Genomic DNA, 16849 nt, shown 5'->3' on the forward strand with positions numbered 1-16849 from the left:
TAGCCCACAAAGATCTCCACCACAGCACAAACCAAGGGGGGGCGCCAACCCAGACAGGAAGATCACGTCAGTAACTCAACCCACTCAAGTGACGCACCCCTCCTAGGGACGGCATGAAAGAGCACCAGTAAGCCAGTGACTCAGCCCCTGTAATAGGGTTAGAGGCAGAGAATCCCAGTGGAGAGAGGGGAACCGGCCAGGCAGAGACAGCAAGGGCGGTTCGTTGCTCCAGAGCCTTTCCGTTCACCTTCACACTCCTGGGCCAGACTACACTCAATCATATGACCTACTGAAGAGATAAGTCTTCAGTAAAGACTTAAAGGTTGAGACCGAGTCTGCGTCTCTCACATGGGTAGGCAGACTATTCCATAAAAATGGAGATCTATAGGAGAAAGCCCTGCCTCCAGCTGTTTGCTTAGAAATTCTAGGGACAATTAGGAGGCCTGCGTCTTGTGACCGTAGCGTACGTGTAGGTATGTACGGCAGGACCAACTCGGAAAGATAGGTAGGAGCAAGCCCATGTAACGCTTTATAGGTTAACAGTAAAACTTTGAAATCAGCCCTTGCCTTAACAGGAAGCCAGTGTAGGGAAGCTAGCACTGGAGTAATATTATCAAATTTCTTGGTTTTAGTCAGGATTCTAGCAGCCGTATTTATCACTAACTGAAGTTTATTTAGTGCTTTATCCGGGTAGCCGGAAAGTAGAGCATTGCAGTAGTCTAACCTAGAAGTAACAAAAGCATGGATACATTTTTCTGCATCATTTTTGGACAGAAGATTTCTGATTTTTGCAATGTTACGTAGCTGGAAAAAAGCTGTCCTTGAAACAGTCTTGATATGTTCGTCAAAAGAGAGATCAGGGTCCAGAGTAACGCCGAGGTCCTTCACAGTTTTATTTGAGACGACTTTACAACCATCAAGATTAATTGTCAGATTTAACAGAATATCTCTTTGTTTCTTGGGACCTAGAATAAGCATCTCTGTTTTGTCCGAGTTTAAAAGTAGAACGTTTTCAGCCATCCACTTCCTTATGTCTGAAACACAGGCTTCTAGCGAGGGCAATTTTGGGGCTTCACCATGTTTCATTGAAATGTACAGCTGTGTGTCATCCGCATAGCAGTGAAAGTTAACATTATGTTTTCGATTGACATCCCCAAGAGGTAAAATATATAGTGAAAACAATAGTGGTCCTAAAACGGAACCTTGAGGAACACCGAAATGTACAGTTGATTTGTCAGAGGACAAACCATTCACAGAGACAAACTGATATCTTTCCGACAGATAAGATCTAAACCAGGCCAGAACTTGTCCGTGTAGACCAATTTGGGTTTCCAGTCTCTCCAAAAGAATGTGGTGATCGATGGTATCAAAGGCAGCACTAAGGTCTAGTAGCACGAGGACAGATGCAGAGCCTCGGTCTGACGCCATTAAAAGGTAATTTACCACCTTCACAAGTGCAGTCTCAGTGCTATGATGGGGTCTAAAACCAGACTGAAGCATTTCGTATACATTGTTTGTCTTCAGGAAGGCAGTGAGTTGCTGCGCAACAGCTTTTTCGTTGCGCAGTATGACACTGCACTATAAAGAACACTCAGACTTGTATGGCAGAGAGCTTGCACAGGAACTGAAGAACTTGCCTGACTTGCCATTGAAGACCATGACCCTGCCTGAGCTGCTGATATTTCTACACGAAAGGGAGCTCTCAGAAATGTATCCAAATTTGTGGACTGCTCTCGGAATTTGTCTTACTCTTCCAGTGACCGTAGCTGAAGCAGAGAGAAGCTTTTCAAAGCTGAAGCTCATCAAATCCTATCTGAGGTCCACCATGTCACAGGAACGCCTTAGTGGCCTTGCTGTCATCAGTATTAACCATGCAATTGCTGGGCAGATTTCTTATGACAATGTAATTGATGACTTTGCATCAAGGAAGGCAAGAAAGTTCAGGGTTTAGATGGCAGTTGTGCAATTTAGTTTGTGTGTTTCTTGTTTGAAGTGCAATAGTGGAATAATCAGGTTATCTTCTTTACAAGTGTGTTATTCTATTTGTGTATTTATGTGATATAGGATTTGTGCAATTTCATTTTATTTGTGTGTTTTTTGTTAGCAATAGTTCTCTCTCTTTCGCTCTTTTCTCTTTCTCTCTTCTCTCTGAGAACCTGAGCCCTAGGACCATGCCTCAGGACTACCTGGCCTGATGACTTCTTGCTGTCCCCAGTCCACCTGGTCGTGCTGCTGCTCCAGTTTCAACTGTTCTGCCTGTGGCTATGGAACCCTGACCTGTTCACCGGACGTGCTACCTTGTCCCGGACCTGCTGTTTTCGACTCTCTCTCTCTACCGCACCTGCTGTCTCTAACTCTGAATGATCGGCTATGAAAAGCCAACTGACATTTACTCCAGAGGTGCTGACCTGTTGCACTCTCTACAACCACTATGATTATTATTATTTGACCCTGCTGGTCATCTATGACCGTTTGAACATCTTGGCCATGTACTGTTATAATCTCCACCCGGCACAGCCAGAAGAGGACTGGCCACCCCTCAGAGCCTGGTTCCTCTCTAGGTTTCTTCCTAGGTTCCTGCCTTTCTAGGGAGTTTTTCCTAGCCACCGTGCTTCTACATCTGCATTGCTTGCTGTTTGGGGTTTTAGGCTGGGTTTCTGTATAGCACTTTGTGACATCGGCTGATGTAAAAAGGGCTTTATAAATACATTTGATTGATTGATTGTGTAATAATTTGATTCTGTTTTTTATTTTTATTTATACAATTTGTTTATATTTGTCTTTGTTACTTATTTTTGATACTTACGAGTCTTCTTTTCTAATATTTTTTTTAAATATTTATATAGTTTTAAATGTTAGGATTATTTATTTGTGTTGTTCCAAATGTCTGAATAAAAATTATAGGTAGTGCAGAATGGTGCTTTTTTTGGGGGCGGCGGCGCTGAAGGGAGCCATACATACTAGAACCGCCAATGCATATGCATTTAGATCTTCTTGAATGACTGTTTCGTGAGCAAATTGGAGCAGATGGTCTTAAACTATATAGCCTCTGTATTCTGTTTCAATCAATGCACATGCGGCCTAGCGGCGCGTGCTGTTGAGTTTTTGCCGCATGATATTTTTTTGTGGGGGTTATTCTGCTAACCATCTTAAAATCTCATAACAAATTAGTGGTGTTTTGGTGTAACAGTAACCTTATACTGTGCTATTATATTTTGTTATGTTATGTAGAATACTAATGAATCATTATGGGAACTTCCAATACATTAATTCAGCTTTTATCTAACTTTACTAAACGAGCACCATTGTGAGAAGTGGCTCCGGTGTTCTCTGGCAGCACTACACCCACAGATACCCATTTTTGCTACACCCCTGCAGTCCGCAGCACCGAACGAGCAATGGAAGCGAAGCCAATTCTTTTCCCTTGCACAAAATTTGGTGATGCAGAACCGATAGACAACATGTGTGGATGTTTTATGAAAATCTGTTTATATTTGGCCACAGAAACATTTGTGGTTGAACTCGTGTAATGCTAAACAGTTAGGATGCGATTGAGTAAAGTATTGCAAATATGTTGAATGAGCAACTAATGGGCATGGAGCGCCTCACACGTTTGACGAAATTACCTTATATCTTTCAGTCTAATATGGCTATTTACTTAATTCTGTAGCTCTTCATCAGAAGCACGCTTTTTGAAAGTAGCCTGGAGTCCTAACTGTCCTCTCCAAATTTAGCCGGAATTTATTCCGAGAGGATTTGAAAAATATTGGTTGACTATAGGCCTATATCACGTTGGCCTACGTCTCGTCTTGCACTGCGCAAAATATCAGATCTAAACGATTGGAGAAGTTTAACATCACCATTAAGCTTAGGCTACCACGTCATTATGATATATATATGCATATATTTCATAAGCGCAACGTGACTGAAAGAGACAGGTTTGGAATATCTGATTTAAATAAGGGACAAAGATAATTAAAAAAAAAATTGGGTGGTGTTTGTATTTGTTGATAAAATGCGGGACACGAATGTTTGGTTGCGGGACAAAGGGCATAAATGCGGGACTGTTCAACACAATCCATGTCCCATGCTTACATGCTGGGCTAGTTTGGACACACATAGACCTACACACACTGACATACCCACAAAATGCACGCTTGTCAGCACTGCAACACATGCACATGTTATGTACATTCCCATGTTCACATGATAGATGTATGTTCTCACTTACAGACACTCATTACAAATCCACCTGCATATATTTACAGTTGAAGTCGGAAGTTTACATACAACACCTTAGCCAAATACATTTAAAAACTCAGTTTTTCACAATTCCTGACATTTAATCCAAGTAAAAATGCCCTATTTTAGGTCAGTCAGGATCACCACTTTATTGTAAGAATGTGAAATGTCAGAATAATAGTAGAGATAATGATTTACTTCAGCTTTTATTTCTTTCATCACATTCCCAGTGGGTCAGAAGTTTACATAAACTCAATTAGTATTTAGTAACATTGCCTTTAAATTGTTTAACTTGGGTCAAACGTTTCAGGTAGCCTTCCACAAGCTTTCCACAATAATTTGGGTGAATTTTGTCCCATTCCTCCTGACAGAGCTGGTGTAACTGAGTCAGGTTTGTAGGCCTGCTCGCACACGCTTTTTCAGTTCTGCCCACAAATTTTCTATAGGATTGAGGTCAGGGCTTTGTGATGGCCTCTCCAATACCTTGACTTTGTTGTCCTTAAGACATTTTGCCACAACTTTGGAAGTATGCTTGGGGTCATTGTCTATTTGGAAGACCCATTTGCGACCAGGCTTTAACTTCCTGACTGATGTCTTGAGATGTTGCTTCAATATATCCACATAATTGTTTTCCTCGTGATGCCATCTATTTTGTGAAGTGCACCAGTCCCTCCTGCAGCAAAGCACCCCCACAACATGATGCTGCCACCCTCATGCTTCATTGTTGGGATGGTGTTCTTCGGCTTGCAAGCCTCCCCCTTTGTTCTCCATACATAACAATGGTCATTATGGCCAAATAGTTATATTTTTGTTTCATCAGACCAGAGGACATACAAAAAGTACGATCTTTATCCCCATGTGCAGTTGCAAACCGTAGTCTGGCTTTTTTTATGGTGGTTTTGGAGCTGTGGCTTCTTCCTTGCTGAGAGGCCTTTCAGGTTATGTCGATATAAGACTCGTTTTACTGTGGATATAGATACTTTTGTACCTGCTTCCTCCAGCATCTTCACAAGGTCCTTTGCTGTTGTTCTGGGATTGATTTGCACTTTTCGCACCAAAGTACGTTCATCTCTAGGAGACAGAACGCGTTTCCTTCCTGAGCAGTATGACTGCTGCGTGATCCCATGGTGTTATTACTTGCGTACTATTGTTTGTACAGATGAACGTGGTACCTTCAGGCGTTTGGACATTTCTCCCAAGGATGAACCAGACTTGTGGAGGTCTACAATTTTTTTTCTGAGGTCTTGGCTGATTTCTTTTGATTTTCCCATGATGTCACGCAAAGAGGCACTGAGTTTGAAGGTAGGCCTTGAAATACATCCACAGGTACACCTCCAATTGACTCAAATTATGTCAATTAGCCTATCAGAAGCTTCTAAAGCCATGACATCATTTTCTGGAATTTTCCAAGCTGTTTAAAAGCACAGTCAACTTAGTGTATGTAAACTTCTGACCCACTGGAATTGTGATACAGTGAATTATAAGTGAAATAATCTGTTTGTAAACAATTGTTGGAAAAGTTACTTGCGTCATGCACAAGGTAGATGTCCTAACCGACTTGCCAAAACTATAGTTTGTTAACAAGAAATTTGTGGAGTGGTTGAAAAACAAATTTGAATGACTCCAACCTAAGTGTATGTAAACTTCCAACTTCAACTGTACATATCCATATTAATATTCAATGTTGGCCCTTTTACCTTTACACTCATATCCTTAAGTCTTTAAAACTTGAAACTGAATTTCCATCTCAGACAATCTCAGACAATGCTAAAAGCATGGGGGGGCATAAAACATCACTCTGAATGGTTGATACCTAACTCACAGACCCAGAGCAATATACTGTATAATCAGGGTATCCCTTTCCTCTTTCTAAAAAATGAACCTAGGCAAGTCAGTTAAGAACAAATTCTTATTTACAATGATGGCCTACGAACAGTGGGTTAACTGCCTTGTTTAGGAGCAGAACAACAGATTTTTACCTTGTCAGCTCAGGGATTCGATCTATTAACCTTTCAGTTACTGGCCCAACGCTCTAACCACTAGGCTACCTGCCGGATCCAACATGGTTACCTATAGATAGTGTCAGTCAGCTAGATCCAACATGGTTCCCTATAGATAGTGTCAGTCAGTTAGATCCAACATGGTTCCCTATAGATAGTGTCAGTCAGTTAGATCCAACATGGTTCCCTATAGATAGTGTCAATCAGTTAGATCCAACATGGTTCCCTATAGATAGTGTCAGTCAGTCAGATCCAACATGGTTCCCTATAGATAGTGTCAGTCAGTTAGATCCAACATGGTTCCCTATAGATAGTGTCAGTTAGTTAGATCCAACATGGTTCCCTATAGATAGTGTCAGTTAGTTAGATCCAACATGGTTCCCTATAGATAGTGTCAATCAGTTAGATCCCACATGGTTCCCTATAGATAGTGTCAGTCAGTTAGATCCAACATGGTTCCCTATAGATAGTGTCAGTCAGTTAGATCCAACATGGTTCCCTATAGATACTGTCAGGCAGTTAGATCCAACATGGTTCCCTATAGATAGTGTCAGTCAGCTAGATCCAACATGGTTCCCTATAGATAGTGTAAGTCAGATACAACATGGTTCCCTATAGATAGTGTCAGTCAGTTAGATCCAACATGGTTCCATATAGATAGTGTCAATCAGTAAGATCCCACATGGTTACCAATAGATAGTGTCAATCAGTTAGATCCCACATGGTTCCCTATAGATAGTGTCAGGCAGTTAGACCCAACATGGTTCCCTATAGATAGTGTCAGTCAGTTAGATCCCACATGGTTCCCTATAGATAGTGTCAGTCAGTTAGATCCAACATGGTTCCCTATAGATAGTGTCAATCAGTTAGATCCCACATGGTTCCCTATAGATAGTGTCAGTCAGATCCAACATGGTTCCCTATAGATAGTGTCAGTCAGTCAGATCCAACATGGTTCCCTATAGATACTGTCAGGCAGTTAGATCCAACATGGTTCCCTATAGATAGTGTCAGTCAGCTAGATCCAACATGGTTCCCTATAGATAGTGTAAGTCAGATCCAACATGGTTCCCTATAGATAGTGTCAATCAGTTAGATCCAACATGGTTCCCTATAGATAGTGTCAGTCAGTCAGATCCAACATGGTTCCCTATAGATAGTGTCAGTCAGTTAGATCCAACATGGTTCCCTATAGATAGTGTCAGTTAGTTAGATCCAACATGGTTCCCTATAGATAGTGTCAGTTAGTTAGATCCAACACGGTTCCCTATAGATAGTGTCAATCAGTTAGATCCCACATGGTTCCCTATAGATAGTGTCAGTTAGTTAGATCCAACATGGTTCCCTATAGATAGTGTCAATCAGTTAGATCCCACATGGTTCCCTATAGATAGTGTCAGTCAGTTAGATCCAACATGGTTCCCTATAGATAGTGTCAGTCAGTTAGATCCAACATGGTTCCCTATAGATAGTGTCAGTCAGTTAGATCCAACATGGTTCCCTATAGATAGTGTCATTCAGTTAGATCCAACATGGTTCCCTATAGATAGTGTCAGTCAGTTAGATCCAACATGGTTCCATATAGATAGTGTCAATCAGTAAGATCCCACATGGTTACCTATAGATAGTGTCAGTTGGATCCAACATGGTTCCCTATAGATAGTGTCAATCAGTTAGATCCCACATGGTTCCCTATAGATAGTGTCAGGCAGTTAGACCCAACATGGTTCCCTATAGATAGTGTCAGTCAGTTAGATCCCACATGGTTCCCTATAGATAGTGTCAGTCAGTTAGATCCAACATGGTTCCCTATAGATAGTGTCAATCAGTTAGATCCCACATGGTTCCCTATAGATAGTGTCAGTCAGATCCAACATGGTTCCCTATAGATAGTGTCAGTCAGTCAGATCCAACATGGTTCCCTATAGATACTGTCAGGCAGTTAGATCCAACATGGTTCCCTATAGATAGTGTCAGTCAGTTAGATCCAACATGGTTCCCTATAGATAGTGTCAGTTAGTTAGATCCAACATGGTTCCCTATAGATAGTGTCAGTTAGTTAGATCCAACATGGTTCCCTATAGATAGTGTCAATCAGTTAGATCCCACATGGTTCCCTATAGATAGTGTCAGTCAGTTAGATCCAACATGGTTCCCTATAGATAGTGTCAGTCAGTTAGATCCAACATGGTTCCCTATAGATACTGTCAGGCAGTTAGATCCAACATGGTTCCCTATAGATAGTGTCAGTCAGCTAGATCCAACATGGTTCCCTATAGATAGTGTAAGTCAGATACAACATGGTTCCCTATAGATAGTGTCAGTCAGTTAGATCCAACATGGTTCCATATAGATAGTGTCAATCAGTAAGATCCCACATGGTTACCAATAGATAGTGTCAATCAGTTAGATCCCACATGGTTCCCTATAGATAGTGTCAGGCAGTTAGACCCAACATGGTTCCCTATAGATAGTGTCAGTCAGTTAGATCCCACATGGTTCCCTATAGATAGTGTCAGTCAGTTAGATCCAACATGGTTCCCTATAGATAGTGTCAATCAGTTAGATCCCACATGGTTCCCTATAGATAGTGTCAGTCAGATCCAACATGGTTCCCTATAGATAGTGTCAGTCAGTCAGATCCAACATGGTTCCCTATAGATACTGTCAGGCAGTTAGATCCAACATGGTTCCCTATAGATAGTGTCAGTCAGCTAGATCCAACATGGTTCCCTATAGATAGTGTAAGTCAGATCCAACATGGTTCCCTATAGATAGTGTCAATCAGTTAGATCCAACATGGTTCCCTATAGATAGTGTCAGTCAGTCAGATCCAACATGGTTCCCTATAGATAGTGTCAGTCAGTTAGATCCAACATGGTTCCCTATAGATAGTGTCAGTTAGTTAGATCCAACATGGTTCCCTATAGATAGTGTCAGTTAGTTAGATCCAACACGGTTCCCTATAGATAGTGTCAATCAGTTAGATCCCACATGGTTCCCTATAGATAGTGTCAGTTAGTTAGATCCAACATGGTTCCCTATAGATAGTGTCAATCAGTTAGATCCCACATGGTTCCCTATAGATAGTGTCAGTCAGTTAGATCCAACATGGTTCCCTATAGATAGTGTCAGTCAGTTAGATCCAACATGGTTCCCTATAGATAGTGTCAGTCAGTTAGATCCAACATGGTTCCCTATAGATAGTGTCATTCAGTTAGATCCAACATGGTTCCCTATAGATAGTGTCAGTCAGTTAGATCCAACATGGTTCCATATAGATAGTGTCAATCAGTAAGATCCCACATGGTTACCTATAGATAGTGTCAGTTGGATCCAACATGGTTCCCTATAGATAGTGTCAATCAGTTAGATCCCACATGGTTCCCTATAGATAGTGTCAGGCAGTTAGACCCAACATGGTTCCCTATAGATAGTGTCAGTCAGTTAGATCCCACATGGTTCCCTATAGATAGTGTCAGTCAGTTAGATCCAACATGGTTCCCTATAGATAGTGTCAATCAGTTAGATCCCACATGGTTCCCTATAGATAGTGTCAGTCAGATCCAACATGGTTCCCTATAGATAGTGTCAGTCAGTCAGATCCAACATGGTTCCCTATAGATACTGTCAGGCAGTTAGATCCAACATGGTTCCCTATAGATAGTGTCAGTCAGTTAGATCCAACATGGTTCCCTATAGATAGTGTCAGTTAGTTAGATCCAACATGGTTCCCTATAGATAGTGTCAGTTAGTTAGATCCAACATGGTTCCCTATAGATAGTGTCAATCAGTTAGATCCCACATGGTTCCCTATAGATAGTGTCAGTCAGTTAGATCCAACATGGTTCCCTATAGATAGTGTCAGTCAGTTAGATCCAACATGGTTCCCTATAGATACTGTCAGGCAGTTAGATCCAACATGGTTCATTATAGATAGTGTCAGTCAAGTAGATCCAACATGGTTCCCTATAGATAGTGTAAGTCAGATACAACATGGTTCCCTATAGATAGTGTCAGTCAGTTAGATCCAACATGGTTCCATATAGATAGTGTCAATCAGTAAGATCCCACATGGTTACCAATAGATAGTGTCAATCAGTTAGATCCCACATGGTTCCCTATAGATAGTGTCAGGCAGTTAGACCCAACATGGTTCCCTATAGATAGTGTCAGTCAGTTAGATCCCACATGGTTCCCTATAGATAGTGTCAGTCAGTTAGATCCAACATGGTTCCCTATAGATAGTGTCAATCAGTTAGATCCCACATGGTTCCCTATAGATAGTGTCAGTCAGATCCAACATGGTTCCCTATAGATAGTGTCAGTCAGTCAGATCCAACATGGTTCCCTATAGATACTGTCAGGCAGTTAGATCCAACATGGTTCCCTATAGATAGTGTCAGTCAGCTAGATCCAACATGGTTCCCTATAGATAGTGTAAGTCAGATCCAACATGGTTCCCTATAGATAGTGTCAATCAGTTAGATCCAACATGGTTCCCTATAGATAGTGTCAGTCAGTCAGATCCAACATGGTTCCCTATAGATAGTGTCAGTCAGTTAGATCCAACATGGTTCCCTATAGATAGTGTCAGTTAGTTAGATCCAACATGGTTCCCTATAGATAGTGTCAGTTAGTTAGATCCAACACGGTTCCCTATAGATAGTGTCAATCAGTTAGATCCCACATGGTTCCCTATAGATAGTGTCAGTTAGTTAGATCCAACATGGTTCCCTATAGATAGTGTCAATCAGTTAGATCCCACATGGTTCCCTATAGATAGTGTCAGTCAGTTAGATCCAACATGGTTCCCTATAGATAGTGTCAGTCAGTTAGATCCAACATGGTTCCCTATAGATAGTGTCAGTCAGTTAGATCCAACATGGTTCCCTATAGATAGTGTCATTCAGTTAGATCCAACATGGTTCCCTATAGATAGTGTCAGTCAGTTAGATCCAACATGGTTCCATATAGATAGTGTCAATCAGTAAGATCCCACATGGTTACCTATAGATAGTGTCAGTTGGATCCAACATGGTTCCCTATAGATAGTGTCAATCAGTTAGATCCCACATGGTTCCCTATAGATAGTGTCAGGCAGTTAGACCCAACATGGTTCCCTATAGATAGTGTCAGTCAGTTAGATCCCACATGGTTCCCTATAGATAGTGTCAGTCAGTTAGATCCAACATGGTTCCCTATAGATAGTGTCAATCAGTTAGATCCCACATGGTTCCCTATAGATAGTGTCAGTCAGATCCAACATGGTTCCCTATAGATAGTGTCAGTCAGTCAGATCCAACATGGTTCCCTATAGATACTGTCAGGCAGTTAGATCCAACATGGTTCCCTATAGATAGTGTCAGTCAGCTAGATCCAACATGGTTCCCTATAGATAGTGTAAGTCAGATCCAACATGGTTCCCTATAGATAGTGTCAGTCAGTTAGATCCAACATGGTTCCATATAGATAGTGTCAATCAGTAAGATCCCACATGGTTCCCTATAGATAGTGTCAGGCAGTTAGACCCAACATGGTTCCCTATAGATAGTGTAAGTCAGATCCAACATGGTTCCCTATAGATAGTGTCAGGCAGTTAGACCCAACATGGTTCCCTATAGATAGTGTCAGTCAGTTAGATCCCACATGGTTCCCTATAGATAGTGTCAGTCAGTTAGATCCCACATGGTTCCCTATAGATAGTGTCAATCAGTTAGATCCCACATGGTTCCCTATAGATAGTGTCAGTCAGTTAGATCCAACATGGTTCCCTATAGATAGTGTCAGTCAGTTAGATCCAACATGGTTCCCTATAGATAGTGTCAATCAGTTAGATCCCACATGGTCCCCTATAGATAGTGTCAGTCAGTTAGATCCCACATGGTTCCCTATAGATAGTGTCAGTCAGTTAGATCCAACATGGTTCCCTATAGATAGTGTCAGTTAGTTAGATCCAACATGGTTCCCTATAGATAGTGTCAGTCAGTTAGATCCAACATGGTTCCCTATAGATAGTGTCAGTTAGTTAGATCCAACATGGTTCCCTATAGATAGTGTCAGTCAGTTAGATCCCACATGGTTCCCTATAGATAGTGTCAGTCAGTTAGATCCAACATGGTTCCCTATAGATAGTGTCAGTCAGCTAGATCCCACATGGTTCCCTATAGATAGTGTCAGTCAGCTAGATCCCACATGGTTCCCTATAGATAGTGTCAGTCAGTTAGATCCAACATGGTTCCCTATAGATAGTGTCAGTCAGTCAGATCCAACATGGTTCCCTATAGATAGTGTCAGGCAGTCAGATCCAACATGGTTCCCTATAGATAGTGTCAGTCAGTCGGATCCAACATGGTTCCCTATAGATAGTGTCAGTCAGTTAGATCCCACATGGTTCCCTATAGATAGTGTTAGTCAGTTAGATCCAACATGGTTCCCTATAGATAGTGTCAGTCAGTCGGATCCAACATGGTTCCCTATAGACAGTGTCAGTCAGTTAGATCCAACATGGTTCCCTATAGATAGTGTCAGTCAGTTAGATCCAACATGGTTCCCTATAGATAGTGTCAGTCAGTTAGATCCCACATGGTTCCCTATAGATAGTGTCAGTCAGTTAGATTCAACATGGTTCCCTATAGATAGTGTCAGTCAGTTAGATCCAACATGGTTCCCTATAGATAGTGTCAGTCAGTCAGATCCAACATGGTTCCCTATAGATAGTGTCAGTCAGTTAGATCCCACATGGTTCCCTATAGATAGTGTCAGTCAGTTAGATCCAACATGGTTCCCTATAGATAGTGTCAGTCAGTTAGATCCAACATGGTTCCCTATAGATAGTGTCAATCAGTTAGATCCAACATGGTTCCCTATAGATAGTGTCAGTCAGTCAGATCCAACATGGTTCCCTATAGATAGTGTCAGTCAGTTAGATCCCACATGGTTCCCTATAGATAGTGTCAGTCAGTCAGATCCAACATGGTTCCCTATAGATACTGTCAGGCAGTTAGATCCAACATGGTTCCCTATAGATAGTGTCAGTCAGCTAGATCCCACATGGTTCCCTATAGATAGTGTAAGTCAGATCCAACATGGTTCCCTATAGATAGTGTCAATCAGTTAGATCCAACATGGTTCCCTATAGATAGTGTCAGTCAGTTAGATCCAACATGGTTCCCTATAGATAGTGTCAGTCAGTTAGATCCCACATGGTTCCCTATAGATAGTGTCAGTCAGTTAGATCCAACATGGTTCCCTATAGATAGTGTCAGTCAGTTAGATCCAACATGGTTCCCTATAGATAGTGTCAGTCAGTCAGATCCAACATGGTTCCCTATAGATAGTGTCAGTCAGTTAGATCCCACATGGTTCCCTATAGATAGTGTCAGTCAGTTAGATCCAACATGGTTCCCTATAGATAGTGTCAGTCAGTTAGATCCAACATGGTTCCCTATAGATAGTGTCAGTCAGTTAGATCCAACATGGTTCCCTATAGATAGTGTCAGTCAGTCAGATCCAACATGGTTCCCTATAGATAGTGTCAGTCAGTTAGATCCCACATGGTTCCCTATAGATAGTGTCAGTCAGTTAGATCCCACATGGTTCCCTATAGATAGTGTCTATCAGTTAGATCCAACATGGTTCCCTATAGATAGTGTCAATCAGTTAGATCCCACATGGTTCCCTATAGATAGTGTCAGTCAGTTAGATCCCACATGGTTCCCAGTGTAACGGATGTGAAATGGCTAGCTAGTTAGCAGGTACGCGCTACTAGCATTTCAATCAGTTACGTCACTTGCTCTGAGACTTAAGTAGGGTTGCACCTTGCTCTGCAAGGGCCGCGGCTTTTGTGGAGCGATGGGTAACGACGCTTCGTGGGTGACTGTTGTCGATGTGTGCAGAGGGTCCCTGGTTCGCGCCCGTGTCAGGGCGAGGGGACGGTACTAAAGTTATACTGTTACACCTATAGATAGTGTCAGTCAGTTAGATCCCACATGGTTTCATATAGATAGTGTCAGTCAGTCAGATCCAACATGGTTCCCTATAGATAGTGTCAGGCAGTTAGATCCAACATGGTTCCCTATAGATAGTGTCAGGCAGTTAGATCCAACATGGTTCCCTATAGATAGTGTCAGTCAGTCAGATCCAACATGGTTCCCTATAGATAGTGTCAGGCAGTTAGATCCAACATGGTTCCCTATAGATAGTGTAAGTCAGATCCAACATGGTTCCCTATAGATAGTGTCAGTCAGTTGGATCCAACATGGTTCCCTTTGGAGAATGTCAGTCAGTCAGTCAGTCAGTCAAACAATCAGCATGGGTACAGTTAGGACAAGGTGTTCCTCAAAAGGCAGAGGTCACAGCTGCTGAGTAAGGAAGACTGAACCAGTGTTGAGGTGTTTCAGACTGTTTCAAATGGTGCCCCTGTCCCCTCTGCTCCACTAGACTTGGGTTTCTCATGCTGGGTGGCAAGAAACACTCTTGACGTGTAAATATAACCAAGTTGAAATGTTTTTAAAAAAACGCACTCCTCAGCTTGAAATACCACAACCCGCACCATCAAATGTCTAGCTTTCCTGTGGCGCAGCTGGCTAAAGGTGTTTGATGGGCGGTCACATGTGTATGCGAGACCGAGGTTCCAATATTGAATAGCAGTGTGGGCTCATGAGGAAGGAAGCTTTACTGTTGAGCAGCAGCATGAAATCTGTTACAGAACCTGTCTCTGTTTTAGCAGGTTTAGTACACACACAATACTGGAGGAATGCTCTGTCTTCTATGCATTTCACACACATAAAGTGTGTTGGAGTATTAATTAATGAAATTCGCTATGCCATTCTTAACGTCTGAAGGTTTAAGCAGTTGGGGGTGTTCTACTAAGCTAACATATGGAATTGTTTTTATGATGGTCATACCATGGCTCATTTAGCTATTTGATATGGAATTGTATGACCCCTTTAGGTATCAACAAGAAATATAATAATATTATTTGATAAAATATTGAATTTGGACTTTACTACTATAGCCCATAGAAACGCATTGAATAACCCATTCACAAATGGCAAAAAAAGACAGTCAAAAAATGTATCATAAGGAATAAGGTTTTGAAGTTTCTGTCTTATATCTAGGAGATCTTATATCTAGGAGATATAAGAACTCCCTCCATACTTCCAGTCAGTTGTATGGGTTCCCTTTAGACGAGTCCCGTGACACCTGTGGGGGATGTAAGAGTAAAACGGAGAACACCATCGTGTTCGTGCGAGTCTCATATGAGTTTTGTAGGCCAACCCGTTCGTGAGAAGACCGATTTACGGTTTGTCTCATCATGGTCTGACAAACACCGCTATAGCTCAGCCACCTTCCACCGCAGACGTGGAAGGTCGACAGGCGGATGCGGTGGGTTGAGACGCAGTACAATGCAACATCTGTTAGCTCCAGTTTAAATTGACGGATTTTGATGGGGAGTTAATTATTATGTTACTTAGATTGACGCACGGGTGACTCTTAAGGATTAACAATAGTTGTTCCTTGTAGAAACAAAATATTTTCCTTATGACACTTTGTAACAGTGTCTGTTTTGTGGTGTAAGTCTGCCATCTAGAGGATACATTATGGAACTGTCAAAGGCCTATAACCACAAGTATAAAGTGTTTCTGTAAACTATGACTACTAATAATATTGAAACGTATTTATTCCTTTGTACTCTGTCAGGAGGAAAGCCATGCTCATAAACAACTTGTTTGCCTTCATCGGAGGAGGTTTGATGGGCATGGCCAAAATCAGTCGGTCCTTTGAGATGATGATCCTGGGACGCTTTGTCATCGGTGCATACTGTGGTGAGCACTCATCCTGCAGATTTAAATGATACTTTTCAGTGGTGTAGTAGTAGTAGATGGCCTATATTATTTTCTATGAATAGCACTGAAATTCCAATAACCGGTGAAATAGTTCATAGGAATCACTATCGCTGCTCATTTGTTTGGTCTCCAGACCTTGGCATACCAGTTTCTGAGTTTCTAGCCTAATGATCTTTCCTCCAGGGTTGGCATCAGGGCTAGTGCCCATGTATGTGGGCGAGATAGCGCCTACAAGTCTGCGAGGTGCTTTGGGCACGCTCCACCAGTTGGCGATCGTCACAGGGATTCTCATAGCACAGGTACAGAAGCTGAGCTTGCACAATGTATTTAACAACATGACAGTGAATCTTGTTTGTTCTACACAATATATTTATATCTGAACCTGCATTAATGTTCTCTCTCTCATTCACTCTCTCTCTCCTATCTTCATCACTCTTCTCTTTCCTCTCTCGCTTTCCCTCTCTGTTTCCCCCCTCGTCCCTAGGTCCTAGGTCTGGAGTCTTTGCTGGGCAGTGAGGAGTTGTGGCCAGTGCTGGTGGGTGTGACCGTTCTGCCCACTGTCCTACAGATGGTGCTGCTGCCCTTCTGCCCCGAGAGCCCCCGCTTTCTCTACATCATCCGCTGCCAGGAGCACCACGCCAAGAGCGGTGAGGATCAAGTCACGACCGGCCACGTCCCAACACTTTCTAGTGGCCTCCTTTCCTCCCTTATCTCCTTTCCTTGCCTATTTTTCTTCATGATTGATTGGAGAGGACT

General features: G+C 42.0%; 1 protein-coding gene across 1 annotated transcript in view; it reads left to right on the plus strand.

The window, feature by feature from the left end:
* Positions 1-16849, plus strand: part of LOC139561078 (solute carrier family 2, facilitated glucose transporter member 4-like) — a 42691-nt gene that overhangs the window by 21755 nt on the left and 4087 nt on the right. The window contains exons 4-6 of the mRNA XM_071377916.1: positions 15948-16072; positions 16277-16392; positions 16578-16740. Of these exons, the coding sequence (XP_071234017.1) occupies positions 15948-16072; positions 16277-16392; positions 16578-16740 (404 nt within the window). The remainder of the gene's footprint in view (positions 1-15947; positions 16073-16276; positions 16393-16577; positions 16741-16849) is intronic.

Source organism: Salvelinus alpinus, chromosome 31 (assembly GCF_045679555.1).
Source record: "Salvelinus alpinus chromosome 31, SLU_Salpinus.1, whole genome shotgun sequence".
Lineage (NCBI taxonomy): Eukaryota > Metazoa > Chordata > Actinopteri > Salmoniformes > Salmonidae > Salvelinus > Salvelinus alpinus.